The sequence below is a fragment of the Megalobrama amblycephala genome, linkage group LG4 (genome assembly GCF_018812025.1).
Source record: "Megalobrama amblycephala isolate DHTTF-2021 linkage group LG4, ASM1881202v1, whole genome shotgun sequence".
NCBI lineage: Eukaryota > Metazoa > Chordata > Actinopteri > Cypriniformes > Xenocyprididae > Megalobrama > Megalobrama amblycephala.
Window position 1 is genome coordinate 48,391,040 of NC_063047.1, and position 14,908 is coordinate 48,405,947.

Sequence of the window (14,908 nt, forward strand, 5' to 3'; positions counted from 1 at the left end):
TGCTCAATGTTTTACAATCCTCAACTGGCGAATAAATAAATGAAGGCTTCTTTTGTTCAAACTTAAATGATTTTTATGACCATATGACTGTCAGATAAGCTGTACAGTACAGCACTGCAGTGACAGCAACACTCTGTGTGTGTGTGTGTGTGTGTGTGTGTGTGTGTGTGTGTGTGTGTGTGTGTGTGTACATTGTAGCAGAGTTTGATGTCTCAGATGCACTCCCAGATGTTGACTATTGCAATATTAAAGTATCTTGTGTAAATGTCACTGAGTGCAGCAAGTAAGCATGAGAAGAGAGAAGGGGGTGCATGAGTGAGAGGAAGATGGAGCCAGGTGAGACAGATTGACTATGTTAGGAATAGAATACTAATGTACTGCTGACTGCATCCTGCGCAGTATGCCATGTGCTGCCTATTTAGTAGAAATAGTTAAAGAAGTATAGTATGTTTGCAGCTAAAATTTTACATTTCCTGATGTGGTTGATTTCTAGGGTGTTCTTTGTGGTTGCTTACTGGCCCAAAAAAGCCATAGATTGAAGTCCACCCTTCACACTTAAAAATAAAGGGGGTTTTCACAGCAAGCCATATAAAAGAACCATTTTGAGTTCCCTAAAGAAACCTTTCAGTGAACAGTTCTTAAAAGAACCATTTTTTTCTGATGCTCTTAAAAATAAAGAGGGTTCAAAAAGGGTTGTTTTTTTTTTCACAGTGATGCCATAAAGAACCATTTTGGTACCCCAAAGAACCTTTCAGTGATCTGTTCTAAAGAGAACCATTTTTTCTTAGTGTAAAAAAACACTATAATAATAATCTGAAGAAACTATAAAGAACCTTTTGTGCAATGGAAAGGTTCTGTGGATGTTATAGGTTCTTAATGGATCCATAGATGCCAATTAAGAACCTTTAATTTTAGGAGTGTCCAATCTATAAGATTGTTCGGAAATAGAAAATTCTGTCAAAATGTACCATATGTGACCCTGGACCACAAAACCAGTCAATTTTTTGAAATTAAGATTTATACATCACATGAAAGCTTTCCATTGATGTATGGTTTGTTAGGATAGTACAATATTTGACTATTTGAAAATCTGGAATCTAAGGGTGCAAAAAAATCTAAATATTGAGAAAATCGCCTTTAAATTTATCCAAATGAAGTCCTTAGCAATGCATATCCACTCACAAAAATATTTTTTTATATATATACATTTACAAAATATCTTCATGGAACATGATCTTTACTTAATATCCAAATGATTTTTGGCATAAAAGAAAAATTGATAATTTTGACCCATACAATGTATTGTTGGCTATTGCTACAAATATACCCGTGCAACTTATGACTGGTTTTGTGGTGCAGGGTCACATGGCCCTGTCATTCCAAACCTGTTCCAATTATTTCTTCGTGGAGCACAAAAGAAGATATTTTGAAGAACCTTGAGGGCCAAACAATGGAACCGGATAACTGTCTTGAGAATTTTTCAGAATATCTTCTTTTGTGCTCCATGGAAGAAACAGATGCATACAGGTTGGGAATTACATAAATTATTGTTTTCAGTTTTGGGTTAATTATCCCATTAACTTTATCATCATAAACAAAGAATCTCTTATAAATACTGCCTGTTCTATATTTTCTTTACTTTTCTAAATTTTCTACTTCTGTACTACTGGCTTACTCTTTAAGATCTGCATTTCAATACTGCGTTCATCCTTTGTGAGCTGCTTAAAGCATCTGCTAAATTATTAAATATAAATGTATACTGCAGCTTTTGGCTCGTGGTAGGTAGGTCATATGTATCCTTAGCATATGAGAATGAATTGCTGAATTTGGAACCGCATACTAGCATACTACTCTTACTATTCCTGCCATAGAAAGATATGGTAAAAATAGTGAAAGCAGAATGCTAGTATGCAGTTGAAATTCAAAAGTACTACATCCGCCACGTGTTGTCTTTAGCCCCGATTCCACCACAGGAACTTTCCCCAGGAACTAGGGACTTTGAGGTTGTACTCTGTGTGTTTCAACTGCAGGAACCAGGGTCTAAATAAAGTTCCAGGTCAAAATTCCCCCCTCATACCCCTTTTCAACCAAGGCAGTTTGAGTGCTGGTTCGGAGCCAGAGCCTAGTTTCAAATCAATTCTTTGTCTTTCGACACTCAAAGCACCAGCTCTGAACCAGGAAAAGTGGTTCGTAAGTAGCACCAAAACATTGCTGGTCTAGAAGTAAGAACCGCTTGCGTCAGGGTTACCGTGACCAAAAAGAACCTTGTGACCACCATTTTTGAAATAGCATCTAATCGATCTAATAGCAGCGTGATTGTAATCTCCGTCTACATACAAATTACGGCGAGCCTTGTTTGGATGCCGAAGTAGGTTCGCAAAGCCATGAGCATCAATAGTAACGAAATGTCCACCATTGTTGATGGAAGGCTTGTTCGAGATGCATCGGAGCTGGAAAACCAGTTCTTAGAAGGCTCGTCAGTTGAACCAACTCCGAACTGGCAGTAGCACCAGCTCTAAACTAGCACCCGGTTCGTGCTGGGGGAAAAGGGGTATCAGAAAGTCCCTGCTCACGAGGTAGTACTTTTTCAAAGTTCAGGAACTTTCAGGGGAAAAGTCTGTTTGCTACTCAAATCAACAATGGAGTTTAAAAAATAGGACCAACAATGAGGTTCAGGCTTTATTAAGCTTACATGCAGAGGACGAAATCCAGTGGGAACTGGAAAGACCGCATGCTAACCCTAACATCACCGAACTCTTTTTCACGGTACTTTAAACCGCGATGGAAACACAGACAGCAACAGGTCTGTGGGGGAAAAAGTTCCTGGAATTGTTCAGGGTAATTTCGGTGGAAACAGGGCTATTGTCATGTGACCTATGGCGTCAGTTGCGTTGCTTCACCCTCATTCTCTCCCGTGGCTTCATAAAGTGTCCACCAAATGCGCACTTCAGAATCTCGCCAGAAGTAGACGATCATCCAGGGTGCTTTTAGCCTACCGTTTTATGAATACTATGAATTCACATACTGTTTTTTTTTTTTTTTTTTTTTTTGCATACTGCATAGTATGGAAGTAGGCATATTCGGACGCAGTATTGAGGTCTCTAATGAGCTGATGTCCTGAATCAGGTGCGTTTGATTAGGTCAAAGTTATAGAGTAAGGAAACTTTTACCATTAAAATTACTATCATTTTTATAGTACTTTAACATCTACCTGGAAGCATTAGACAGTCCTATACCTTCCCCAGGGCTCTGGCTTGAAAAGGAGATGTTGTTAAAGTAGTGAGGTGTCACTGTAAGCAACAATCAAGCACATTCACTCTGCGTGCTGCGTGGCCCATAGTGCTGTACTCATATTTGGCTTTTTAATAATGAAACACTTTTTTGGAAAGGCAAGATGAAAAATTCATGCAGAAATCTGAAGATATGCCATGAAATCAAGCTCAATGCTCTTACTGACACCGGTGGGGTCACACTCACTCTCCACGAGCTCAATAATTCAGCAGCGAGAGAAGATATACTATAGTAAACCTAAAAGTGTGAGACACTTTTAACTTACTACAGGTCAGACTGAAATGTAGCAGGCTTTCATTCATTTTTGGCACTGATGTGAAGACATTTGTGTGCGCGCACATGTGCTTGTATGTCTGCCTCATTGTAAGAAGCTTCTGAAATAATAAGCATGTTAGCAGTTACCACTAGACCTTGGGTCACAGCCAGAAGGGGCCAATTATAATTGATGGAATCTCTTTGATTTACTGTTCCATTCATATCCATTTGTGTCATGCTCCATATATCACAATTTCCTATGCAAATGATCCGCTTACACATCACTTTGATTAATGACGCGTTGACAGTCGCATTAGGGCCGTTTTACGCGATGCTTTCAATGCACAGTATCCTGGTGAGAGGCAGTAGGAGTCGCACTGACATCTGGTGTGCTTTACTAGACACTGCAGGAGAGAAATAAGGTGTTGCTCTGGAGCATTACGTCATGGCACATCGTTAAGATTGTTTTATAGCCTACCATACTGTAACTTAGATCGGCTTCTCCTCATCTTTGTTCATGTTTAGCAGTTTCACATCACAGCAGGAGAGTTTCTAGCCTTTCATCAGTACAGGCGCCCATCAAAAAAAAGTGACCCTACTCTTTTTTGATACCGTTTAGGATATAAATTGTCTTAACCTGCTGTATATTGCTCGTTCACAAGCTGCACGCGCGCAATAAAAAGATACATCAACGCTTGACACGATATAGGACGTTTTGTTTCATAATATAGTACAAAGGATTGCAGGTTAATATCATTTCATCTAGCGATATTTTTGTTTTCTGTCTTATAAAATACCTTATGGTGTAAGAAAAAAACCGTTGCAAACGATTCGTTGCGAAACTGAACTGTTCGAATGAATCAAAGTGAATCGCGAACCGTTTCGCGAGTCGTTAGTTTTACATAGAATATGTTACATATTATGTAGAAAACACGACAGAAAACACACGATTTCTAATAATTTGCAGATTATTTTGACGACTACCCTGGTGAAAAAAAGCTAAAACCAGCCTAAGTTGGATGTGGTTTAAGATGGTCAAGCTGTGTTCAGCTGGTTTTAGCTGGTTAGTCAGCTAACGTTAGCCTTCCAGCTTAAAGGGTTAGTTCACCCAAAAATGAAAATAATGTAATTTATTACTCACCCTCATGTCGTTCTACACCTGTAAGACCTTCGTTCATCTTCAGAACACAAATTAAGATATTTTTGATTAAAGGTGCAATATGTAATATTTTTATAGCAAAATATCCAAAAACCACTAGGCCAGTGTTATATATTTTGTTTACTTGAGTACTTAGAATATCCCAAATGTTTCCAACTATTTGTAAATCGTGATAAAATTGCAATTTTAACCAATGCTCCGGGACATGTGAGAAGTCGCCTGTCAATTGCGTCATACCCGCGTTACCCTCGGTTTCCGGTTTTATTTTGTAGAAACCATGGAAACACCAAAGACGCTTTAATATATTCCATGTTTTAATAGACAAGGGAACAACTGTTTTGATATATTTATAGACAGAAAATGAATTGTTATATAGCTCAACACGTTAGTCTTATTGTTTAAATCAATTTTCTTGATTTTTTTTTCAAGTAGGCTACCATGCTTTACCATGCCTCCGAGAAAACATTATTTTGTGGAGTAGCTAACATAGCATAATCAGATGCAGCTTTATTTTTAGTAACAGTAATACATAATTTTCTCCATCATACAATACGTTTTAAAATTAATTGCATGCCATTTATCAACACAAGCCATCCAGCATTTAAAGCGGAACTCAGTAAGATTTGCGAAGCTCCCCCTACAGTTTCCTTCAGTGAATCACACTATTATAAATACTCCAAGCGCAGCTCTGGACTACAATGACTACAACGCTCACCAGCGCAGTAGTTTTGCAAATACAGTACAAGAAAGAGGAGGTGGGTAATTTGCAAATACAGTACACTCGATGGAGGTGGGTAATTTTCGAAATTGTCTTATAAAGTCATAATATATACATTGTTTTTGAATTACCGTAAAGCATTTTGTCACTCTCGCGTGAATGTGAACATGAGGCGAGATTGTGTCGGGTCGATGCAGCTGAACTTGCAAGTGCTGTATTCTGGTGTAGACGTGCCAGAGGGGGTTAGTGCTCGCCTCAAACACACCACTACAAGTCAATTAACCATCGTAAGGACTTAGAAAACTATTTATGAAGGTAAAAAAAGTTACATAGTTCTGCTTTAATATGATATTGTAAAATCTTACTGCAGTGTGCAACAGTGTCTCACAGCAGCCGCCGAGTGAATGCACAGAGTAACGTTATAACATCATTTTCAACACACTCAAATGTATCTAATATGATAAACAGAGCTGCGTTACCTCATACTAATGACCGGAAAAGCGGAAGCAGCGCCGGCGACTGTGTCATAATAAAAGTTCTGCTGCTCCTGAGGCGTGTGTTGCGCAATCGCTCCAGCGGCCTCGTTCAGCTCCCGCAACACTCGGTCCTGTTCTGCTTCATACTACAGTAACGTTAATAATCACATCCATGAACATGATTTCTTCCCCACTCCAATCCCTATTCTTTTGCACCGTCCGTTGAGATGGAGACCACATGTCCCAAGATTCCGCTCTAAAACTTGGCGTCATCAAGCTACGCCTTTGTTTTGAATAGGCTTCTAGTGACCTCTAGCGGAAAAAATTATTACATATTGTACCTTTAAATCTGATGGCTCAGTGATGCCTGCATAGACAGCAATGGTACTTCCTCTCTCAAGATCCATAAAGGTACTAAAAACATATTTGAAACAGTTCATGTGATTTCAGTGGTTCTATCTTAATATTATAAAGTGACAAGAATACTTTTGTGCGTCAACAAAAAATAAAAAAATAACGACTTTTCAACAATATCTATATGGGCCGATTTCAAAACACTGCTTCATGAAGCTTCTGAGCTTTACGAATCTTTTGTTTCAAATTAGTGATTCAGATCTCCTATCAAACGGCTAAACTGCTGAAATCACGTGACTTTGGCGCTCTGATTCACAGATTCGATTTGTAAAGTTCCGAAGCAGTGTTTTGAAATCTGCCCATATAGATATTGTTGAAAAGTCGTTATTTTTTTATTTTTTGTTGACGCACAAAAGTATTCTTGTCGCTTTATAATATTAAGATAGAACCACTGAAGTCACATGAACTGTTTCAAATATGTTTTTAGTAGCTTTATGGACCTTGAGAGTTTGAATGGCTTTGCTCTCAATGCAGGCCTCACTGAGCCATCGGATTTCATTAACAATATCTTAATTTGTGTTCCGAAGATGAACGAAGGTCTTACGGGTGTAGAACGACACGAGGGTGAATAATAAATGACATTATTTTCATTTTTGGGTGAACTAACCCTTTAACCATAGACATGGCCAAAACCCCTATAAAACCAACCTGCTAAACCAGCTATGACCAGGCCAAAATACAAGCTCTATATCTGTAGTCTTTGGCTAAGTCCAGCCAACCGTCTCTGGTTTTAGCTCTTTTTTGTTGTTGTTGTTTTGAGTGTGTGTGTGTTAATCTTTTAAAATGTCACGTTCCTTTGACCCTTCACAGGACAAGCGGTATCTTGATTCATGATCGAAAGTCTAAGTCGAGAACAACAAATGAAACCTGCCAGTCTATGATAACCATAGTTTTAAAAGTAATAAATAACCTAATATTTATGATGATTATGTAAAAAAGAGGGAAATAATCATAAAATCATCTCAATTTTTCAAAAACACTCAACAATTTTGCCCCTAATAAAGTGTCTTTTGTGTAACAAGTAGACAACATTGTCAGTAAGAGTATATACCTGAAATGAAATGGACATGATAAAAAAAAAAAAAAAAAAAAAATCAGGATAAATAGCACTTGAGCATATTTTTGTGAACATTGTCAAATTATGTAAATAAAATTAAAGCTGCAGTCCCCAATTTTTCATCTCTTGTTTGAAACCTGCAATTGCAGTCATATGCGGAACAGTTATCTGTAAGCGCGTTGTGCCTCGGCACAGCTCGTCAGCGCGGATGAATCTAATGCCTGCTGTCAGTCACCGCACCGGTGTGGATACTGCACCTCAGAATCACAGATTCTACGTCTTGAAAGTATGACCAATATAAGAATTTTCACTGGAAAATATCATCTGAACAAGTAAGTGACGTCTGCCACTTTTGTTCTGACCAACTGAGGGGAAAAGCATTAGGCCTACAATAAATCACGCTGCCAATGATGATTAAATCTAACGATCGCTTAGCTCGGATCATGCCAAACCGTCCAAATTATTATTACTGTTACACTTTGTTCTTAAATCGTTAATGTTAACAACATCAGCATTGCGTGACTATGTGTATATTAGCGTTACCTGTAGATTTCAATTTCTGTAGCCACTCCACAGTCCAAAGTCTGTTGCTTTTTGACTACGGGTGAATCTCCAGTTGTCACTGGTGATTGTCATTAGGACCTTTCTGGATTACAATCCGCCATCAAAATGATGTTTAATTATTTCAGCTGCTTTGAGAAAAGGCTATAAATGATCCGCTACCAGCAGCATCCTCACGTGATAAAACCAACTAGCCTGGACTCCTTCCTTTCTGTTTACGGACGTGACGTAATGACACACAGAGGAACTGCTGCATGCTCAAATTTCCCACGGAAATCCACCATGTCGCTCATTATAAAAACATTATTACAAGCTTACCGTTGTGAATTGAGCTAAGATAATGAGATAGTTTTGAAAAAGTTACAGACTGCAGCTTTAATTAACTGTATTTTGAACAGTTGCTAGCTATGAAATTAGCCTTACAAAGACTAAGTAGTCAGCCAATTTTATTCCAAAAATTTAAAAAATGTCTTTTCCACAACAGCTCAAACAATTCAAGATTCAAGTGGTGGAAATGGAATTTGCTTGTTTAGAAAAATGACAGAATTATCCTGTGATGTATATGATGGACATTGTAACATTTAGAGCTAGTCTCGCCCTCGCCATCAAGATGGTTTGGGCCAATAATGGATTATGGACCCACAAGGCCCTGTGGTGACACGCTCTTTGGAAGGCCGCTCTGGTCACACGCGCTCTCAAAACTGCAATAAGGTGTTCAGAATAAAGGATTAGCACTGTGGAGATGCCTGGAACGAATAACATTTCTCATTTCCACATTTATTTCACACTCTGCCAACAGTCACTGGCACACTTTCAAGACTTGTTTGACTATCTCGGGCCAATGCAGGACATTAGTACTGCTCTTACACTTTTTGCTCTTTACTGTATCTTAGCACTCATATATATTGCAATAGATCTGAAGAATCAGATGGCATCATAGCAATGAAAATTGTTAAATAAAATGGCTTAAGACAGAATTTTGTTTTAGAGAGGAGTATATTTTTATATTTTATGCTTTGGATTGTTCTTAATGCACAATGCATCTCATTTATTCTTATAACAGTGTATTTCATTTCCGCTCTTTAATTCTTTTCTATTACAAAACTTTTTTTTTTTTTTTTTTGGCAGAGACAGAACATTTAAGTTATCAAGAAACATTTTTAAAAAAGAAAACAAAACATGCAAATCAGAACTGTAACATAACATACACAGACCAAACTCAAGCCATAAAAGACAAACACAGCAAGCTCACCCTTTATACATCAAATCATATCTATTAAAATTTTGCTATCAAAAATGTACATTTGAATAACTAACAGTGCACATGATCTTTTAAGAGCAGATGACTTGTTCTTACTGACAAATTAAACAAAGAAAACCTAAACTACATTAAGCAGAAAGCCAATAACACTGTGAATAAAGATATAGATAGCAAGTAAAAAGAAATAAATAAAAAATTACTGTTTTAAAGCCCAAAACACAATGACATGACAAATTTGTGCGACAGAAGAAATCAAAATTCAAATTTACCTAAAACAATAGTGTAAAATCAGTGTGTTCATAATCCCTTAAAAGACAAATTCATATTCATAATACGGTGTGACATAACTCTGCTGATTACATCTGAAAGATGCTTTGATTACAGATGCTGAGCAAAGTCATGCATTTGAACCCCTTGGAGATACAGATCAGAATGTACTGAATTTGTTCCACTCTTTGCACCGTTTCCATCAACGAAAAGCTGATAGATGCATCGCTTTTGAAGAAAAACAAAGGCATTAACCCCCCCGACTAGTGCGTCTCGTGTGCAAAACTGTATTACAGACAATATTATCCTCCATTAACTGATTATTTTGGCACAAACAAAAGACGAATATGATATTTCAATAAAAACAGTGCCAAACAATCAATTTGACTGTTAAATTGTTCATACCTGCCAGCTTCACACCTCTTAAAAACAAAAGCGTAGTTTATATAACAATGTTGGAGGTGTTTTACTGGGACTCGACACCTGTTTGCATCTTAATAAAACCGTCAGCTCAGCACGCAGTCTGAATCCTAAATGTTTGGTCGATTTATACAGCACATACAGCAGAAAGACTCGACACTAAAATGTCTGAACGCTTGTGCATCAAACTACAAGTTAAAATATTGCAAGACAAATGGCTGTGAATGTGGTTAATAACAAAGAGAAATAGGAAGGGATGCCACTGCCATCTTCTCTCACACTAGTCTGTGCGAGAGGGTCACTCGTGTGATTGTGAAAGCCCTTAAGAATGTGAAGGATTGATTGCTGTCTTGTGAACCTCAGCCCTTTCAGTCGATAGAGTTGAACAGGCAGTGGATGTTCGGATCCCTCAGCTCAGTAGAAGAGACAAGAGTGTGCGCACTATTAAAGAAGCACAACATTTCAAGTACACTGATAAAGATGACGGCAATCTGATTCTGAAAGCCACCGATTCACATATAAAACTTTTTCAAATCAGTCGGGGTTCAGACTACACAATATCAGCCCGATTTGACGTAGGGTGTCGTGGGGATTCGTAAACGAGAAGATTTTCTGTTAAAATAGGAAGTTTCTCCTCCTCTTTAGGCAGTCTAACTTGTGGTGTACCTCAGGGTTCTGTTCTAGGACCTGTTCTTTTCTCTCCTTATCTACTTCCCCTGGGTTCCATTTTTAGGAAACATGGCGTATCCTTTCATTTTTACGCTGATGATACGGCAAATTTATTTGCCTGTAACTAGGAAGTAACTGTAGGTTCAAGTTTCTTCTATCTTCATTCTCTCTCTAGAGGTTGCAATCCATGCTTTTATCTAGGGTGACCATATGTGCCATTTTCCCAGGACGCGTCCTGTCCAGGATTTCTAAATTGCCTAAAATGGCTTGAGCCCTTGCCTCTTTAATCGTGAAAGCGGTCATATCGATGTGCCCCCTGAACGCGATTTCTAAACGGAGGTCTGTGCAAGCCACTTATTGACAGTCTTCATGCAATGCGTTAAAATGTTGTAGTATTTGCAATGCTTTGACCGTTCTCTGTAGATCCAGCCTTCTCGCAAGCCACGATTGGTCGATTATGTATAATGCACGCTATTGGTAAAATAATTTTTTAATCATTAGGCTACCTTCCGCAAATATGAAAACAAAACCAAAACTACATTTTATGCAACTTAGAAATCCTGGACAGGACGTGTCCTGGGAAAATGGCACATATGGTCAGCCTATTTTATCACGTCTCGGCTGGATTATTGCAACTCCCTCTATTATGGCATATCTAAGACCCAAATCTTCCACTTACAAGTAGTTCAAAATGCAGCAGGCAGATTTCTGAAGGGATGTAAAAAATTTGATTACGTCACGTCCCTTCTGAGATCCCTATATTGGCTGCCGATTCATTATAGAATCAAGTTTCTACAAATCATTAAATAATCTAGCACCTTCTTATTTGATAAACCTACTCCACCCCTACACTCCCTGAAGAGGACTAAGATCAGAGGGCGAATTCCTCCTTCAGATCCCCAGAACCCGCCTGAAGACAAGGGGAAATAGAGCCTTTGAAGTGGCTGGCCCCACTCTTTGGAATAACCAACCAAATCACATTAGAACGGCTTCCACTTTATCTGAGTTCAAATCCTGTCTTAAAACTTTCCAGAACTCTGCTTTTAATATGTTCGTTGTTTATTTACTGTGTACTCTTATTTTTTTATTGTACAGCACTTTGGTTGGTCTGCAGGTGTTTTTAAATGTGCTTTAGAAATAAACCGAACTTGACGATGGCCGTCGGGACACAAGAATCAATCCTTTTATCTCATATATTTTGTAATAGTGGACGACAACCGACGATGCTGCGTCTGCAATGTTTCACAATGTCACAACAGAAAGACTAGCATGTTTCATTTTTTTTGGTCCTCCATGACGGGTTCCGTCACATCTGTGACGTTGCCCAATAGGAGCACAGAAGCTCTTCCTTACAGAGCTTTCAAACATGGCGAAACGAAAGAGAGACGATGGTATTGGTGCTGCTAGGTGGAATTATGCAATGGAGAAAAGGTTCATGGAGATATGGAAACAATGCTCCTGATGTTTTCTTGAGGGACTGCCATGACAGAGTGAAACAATATAAATGCTGGCGAAAGACAGCAAAGGTGCTTCAGCAACCCGGTGAGTGCTGGAATTAGCATTAGGCTAAAACGCCGCTTTGGTAGCCAATGTTTGTTTACGCTCTTGTTTCCTGAAGATGTGTAATTCTTTTCCACGACGCCACAAGAATTTAGGAGTCAAAAATCACATAATCTGGCAGTGACTATCGTAACATATAAATATTGTGTAGTCTGAACCCGGCCTAAGTTAGTGATGGTATATAAAGTGATCTCTACAAACTTCACATGATAACTAGCAATAAAAACACACAAGGCAGAAAAAGGTGAATCTCACAGAAACTGTCAAGAAACATCTGGGTAGATTTCACATCAAAAGCCCCAAAAGAGAAATTATTTTGCATTAAGAATTAGAAGACAAATTATAGGACTTTTTTTGATTACCAATGACAAAATTAATATATGAAAAATCTAAATTTCACAATTTTTCACATTAGTACAATTTTAACTACACATGGTCGCATTTGTAGGCAATTTAATTGTGCTGATTTTAATTTTTTTTTTTTTAAAAACTGGACAATGATTTTCATTACTGTATTGAAGTAAAGAGATTTTTTTTTTCTACAATTTGGGAGGGATGACTAGGTTTAACTATCATTAATGACTGTTAACATTTAATGATCCTTAAAATTAATATAATTTTTTCTTTTGATTGATGAGAAATACAATTGACATTTCTTTGTGAGATTCACCCAAAAGTGTGTATCGGAGGAAGTGTCCTCATCAATTTCCTTGACAAGACCTATTGTAACTGGTGATTCAGTGACTTTGTGTGGTCTGACTTCATAGGTTTCTAAAAATGTAAAACGTTTAAAATACTATACCATGCAAACATCGAGAAAACTTCTTAAAAGTAGTGATATGTAAAAGGCCTGTACAAGATTCACATAAAGCTTTGCTCGGTGGATCATTAAAATACATTAAAATACACATCCACTCTAATTCTCACATATGGCTTTGCTCTCTTGTCCACTATTCCCTAACATTTCAGCTTTCCCTGATCTCAGTGTTTCAATCATCTTTACGGTTATAGATCTCTCTAAATGCAAGTGGATACCCACCATGTGACAAAGCATTTTTACATTCATTAAAATGTCTACAGTCTCAAATGATGAAAAAAAAATTGCAAAGGAAATGCCATCTGAGTCTTTTATAAATGTAGACCATTTCCTTGGCGTCGTGTTTACAGAGAGCCACCGTGATTAAAAATCCTCTTTTCCTCCATATGACTTGAAAAAGTTGATCTTGCCAACCAGTTTTACTCCTGAAGAGACTTTGATAAATGTTGAATTTGTTGCCATATCAAGGTTATATTATTTCGCTTAGTCTTTTCTATAGGTCTTTTTCATTCTGCAAAGGCCTTTGCAATACATTCTCTCACCACATCAAAGCAACAGGAGATGTCACAGTTTAGGGTCCTCGTGGGGATTCAGAGATTGGCAATTCTGCGTCTTGGAATGGGAAGCGGACGAGGAAGAGGAGGAAGTCGAGGAGGAGGATGAGCTGCGCCTCGTCTCCACACCAGTACTAGTCATTTTCATCTTCCGACGTTTTGCTAGCGGCGCATTGTCGACGCTTTTAAGGAAAAACCCCTCACGCTTCCCCCGGTTGAATGCCTGTGGGAACAAAGAGATATCATCATGCTAAGCATTGATATGAGTTTTGTGACATTCTTCGCATCGTCTTTGGATGAAAATAAGGAGCAGAGACTACGCAGTGAGTTGTGTTGACAGAGTTTAGAGATTCGGAGTAGAGGGAAAACTTCAGAATGATGTCACGGAGTTCATTCATGAAGTTGTGTGAACGACATCCGAGCACATGCGCACTTTGGTCAGAGTGGCAATAACGCGATTAAGGTGTTGTTAGGCTCTCAGAAAGAAGGGGTTTAGAGAGACTGGATCCTTGATCGAGCCGTTTCAGACACTGTGAGAAGAGGTGATGCTGCAATGTATATTATGTTTTTTGTGGTTTGAAGACAAACAGGTCTTATCACCAATGTATTTTGTATTGTATGTAGGTAAGACAATGGTTAATCTCCCTTGCTGGGGAAGGAAAAGATATACCAAAATCCGCAATCATAAAAGCAAACATTATTTTTGCTATTCCATTTGGTACTGCTAGTAACTGTACTTAATAAATAACATTCCTCAGGACTTTTCCCCTTAAGAATTTTACTCTAGTGCATCACTACTCAATACATCAGAAAAACAAAAGCATATACTTGACCTTGTAGGTGGCATTGACATAGGTACGGACGGTCGGGCCAGTGGACTCCAGAACATCAGGGGTGCAGAGAGGGGTGGAGGACATGACGCCACCTCCCTGAAGCCAAGCGTTCTCCTTCAGAGCCGAGAGCTTCAGCCGTCGCTCAGGATCTACCGTTAACAAACCTGTGAAGATGAAGAGGGAGATAAAACTTGAGATGGAAGCTAATTTAGGGGCTGCCAATATAAGGATCCTTCAGCCACTAAACCACCATCCCCAGGGAACACCACACTCTTTCCTTCCACCAGGGCACTGAACCTCATCCATCTCAATCTAGATGATCAGATGACAGCTATAATAACAAGCACTTGTGCTGAAATTGGACTGAAATGCGTTCGAGTGCCTGCGGGTCCCTGATGGCTGGGTCAGGAATCGCTCATCAAAAGCTTTGGAGTGGTATTAAAACGTATTTCGCAGCTATTTCAGGTCGTAATCAATAGAGACTCCAAGTACTGGGTGAACGCAAGTAAATTTCACATGTCTCAGTGCTTTAAACCCATAAAGATTGCAATTCAGTAACTATGGATCATCACCACCAATTTCACAGAAGACTTCGT

General features: G+C 38.5%; 1 protein-coding gene across 1 annotated transcript in view; it reads right to left on the bottom strand.

Moving 5' to 3' along the window:
• Positions 1-8,908: 8,908 nt before the first annotated feature.
• The window catches only part of rps6ka4 (ribosomal protein S6 kinase, polypeptide 4), a 31,896-nt gene continuing 25,896 nt past the window's right edge, over positions 8,909-14,908 (bottom strand). The window contains exons 17-18 of the mRNA XM_048189680.1: positions 14,313-14,476; positions 8,909-13,702 (exon numbers count right to left, since the gene is read on the bottom strand). Coding sequence (XP_048045637.1) covers positions 13,490-13,702; positions 14,313-14,476 — 377 coding nt within the window. The 3' untranslated portion in view covers positions 8,909-13,489. The remainder of the gene's footprint in view (positions 13,703-14,312; positions 14,477-14,908) is intronic.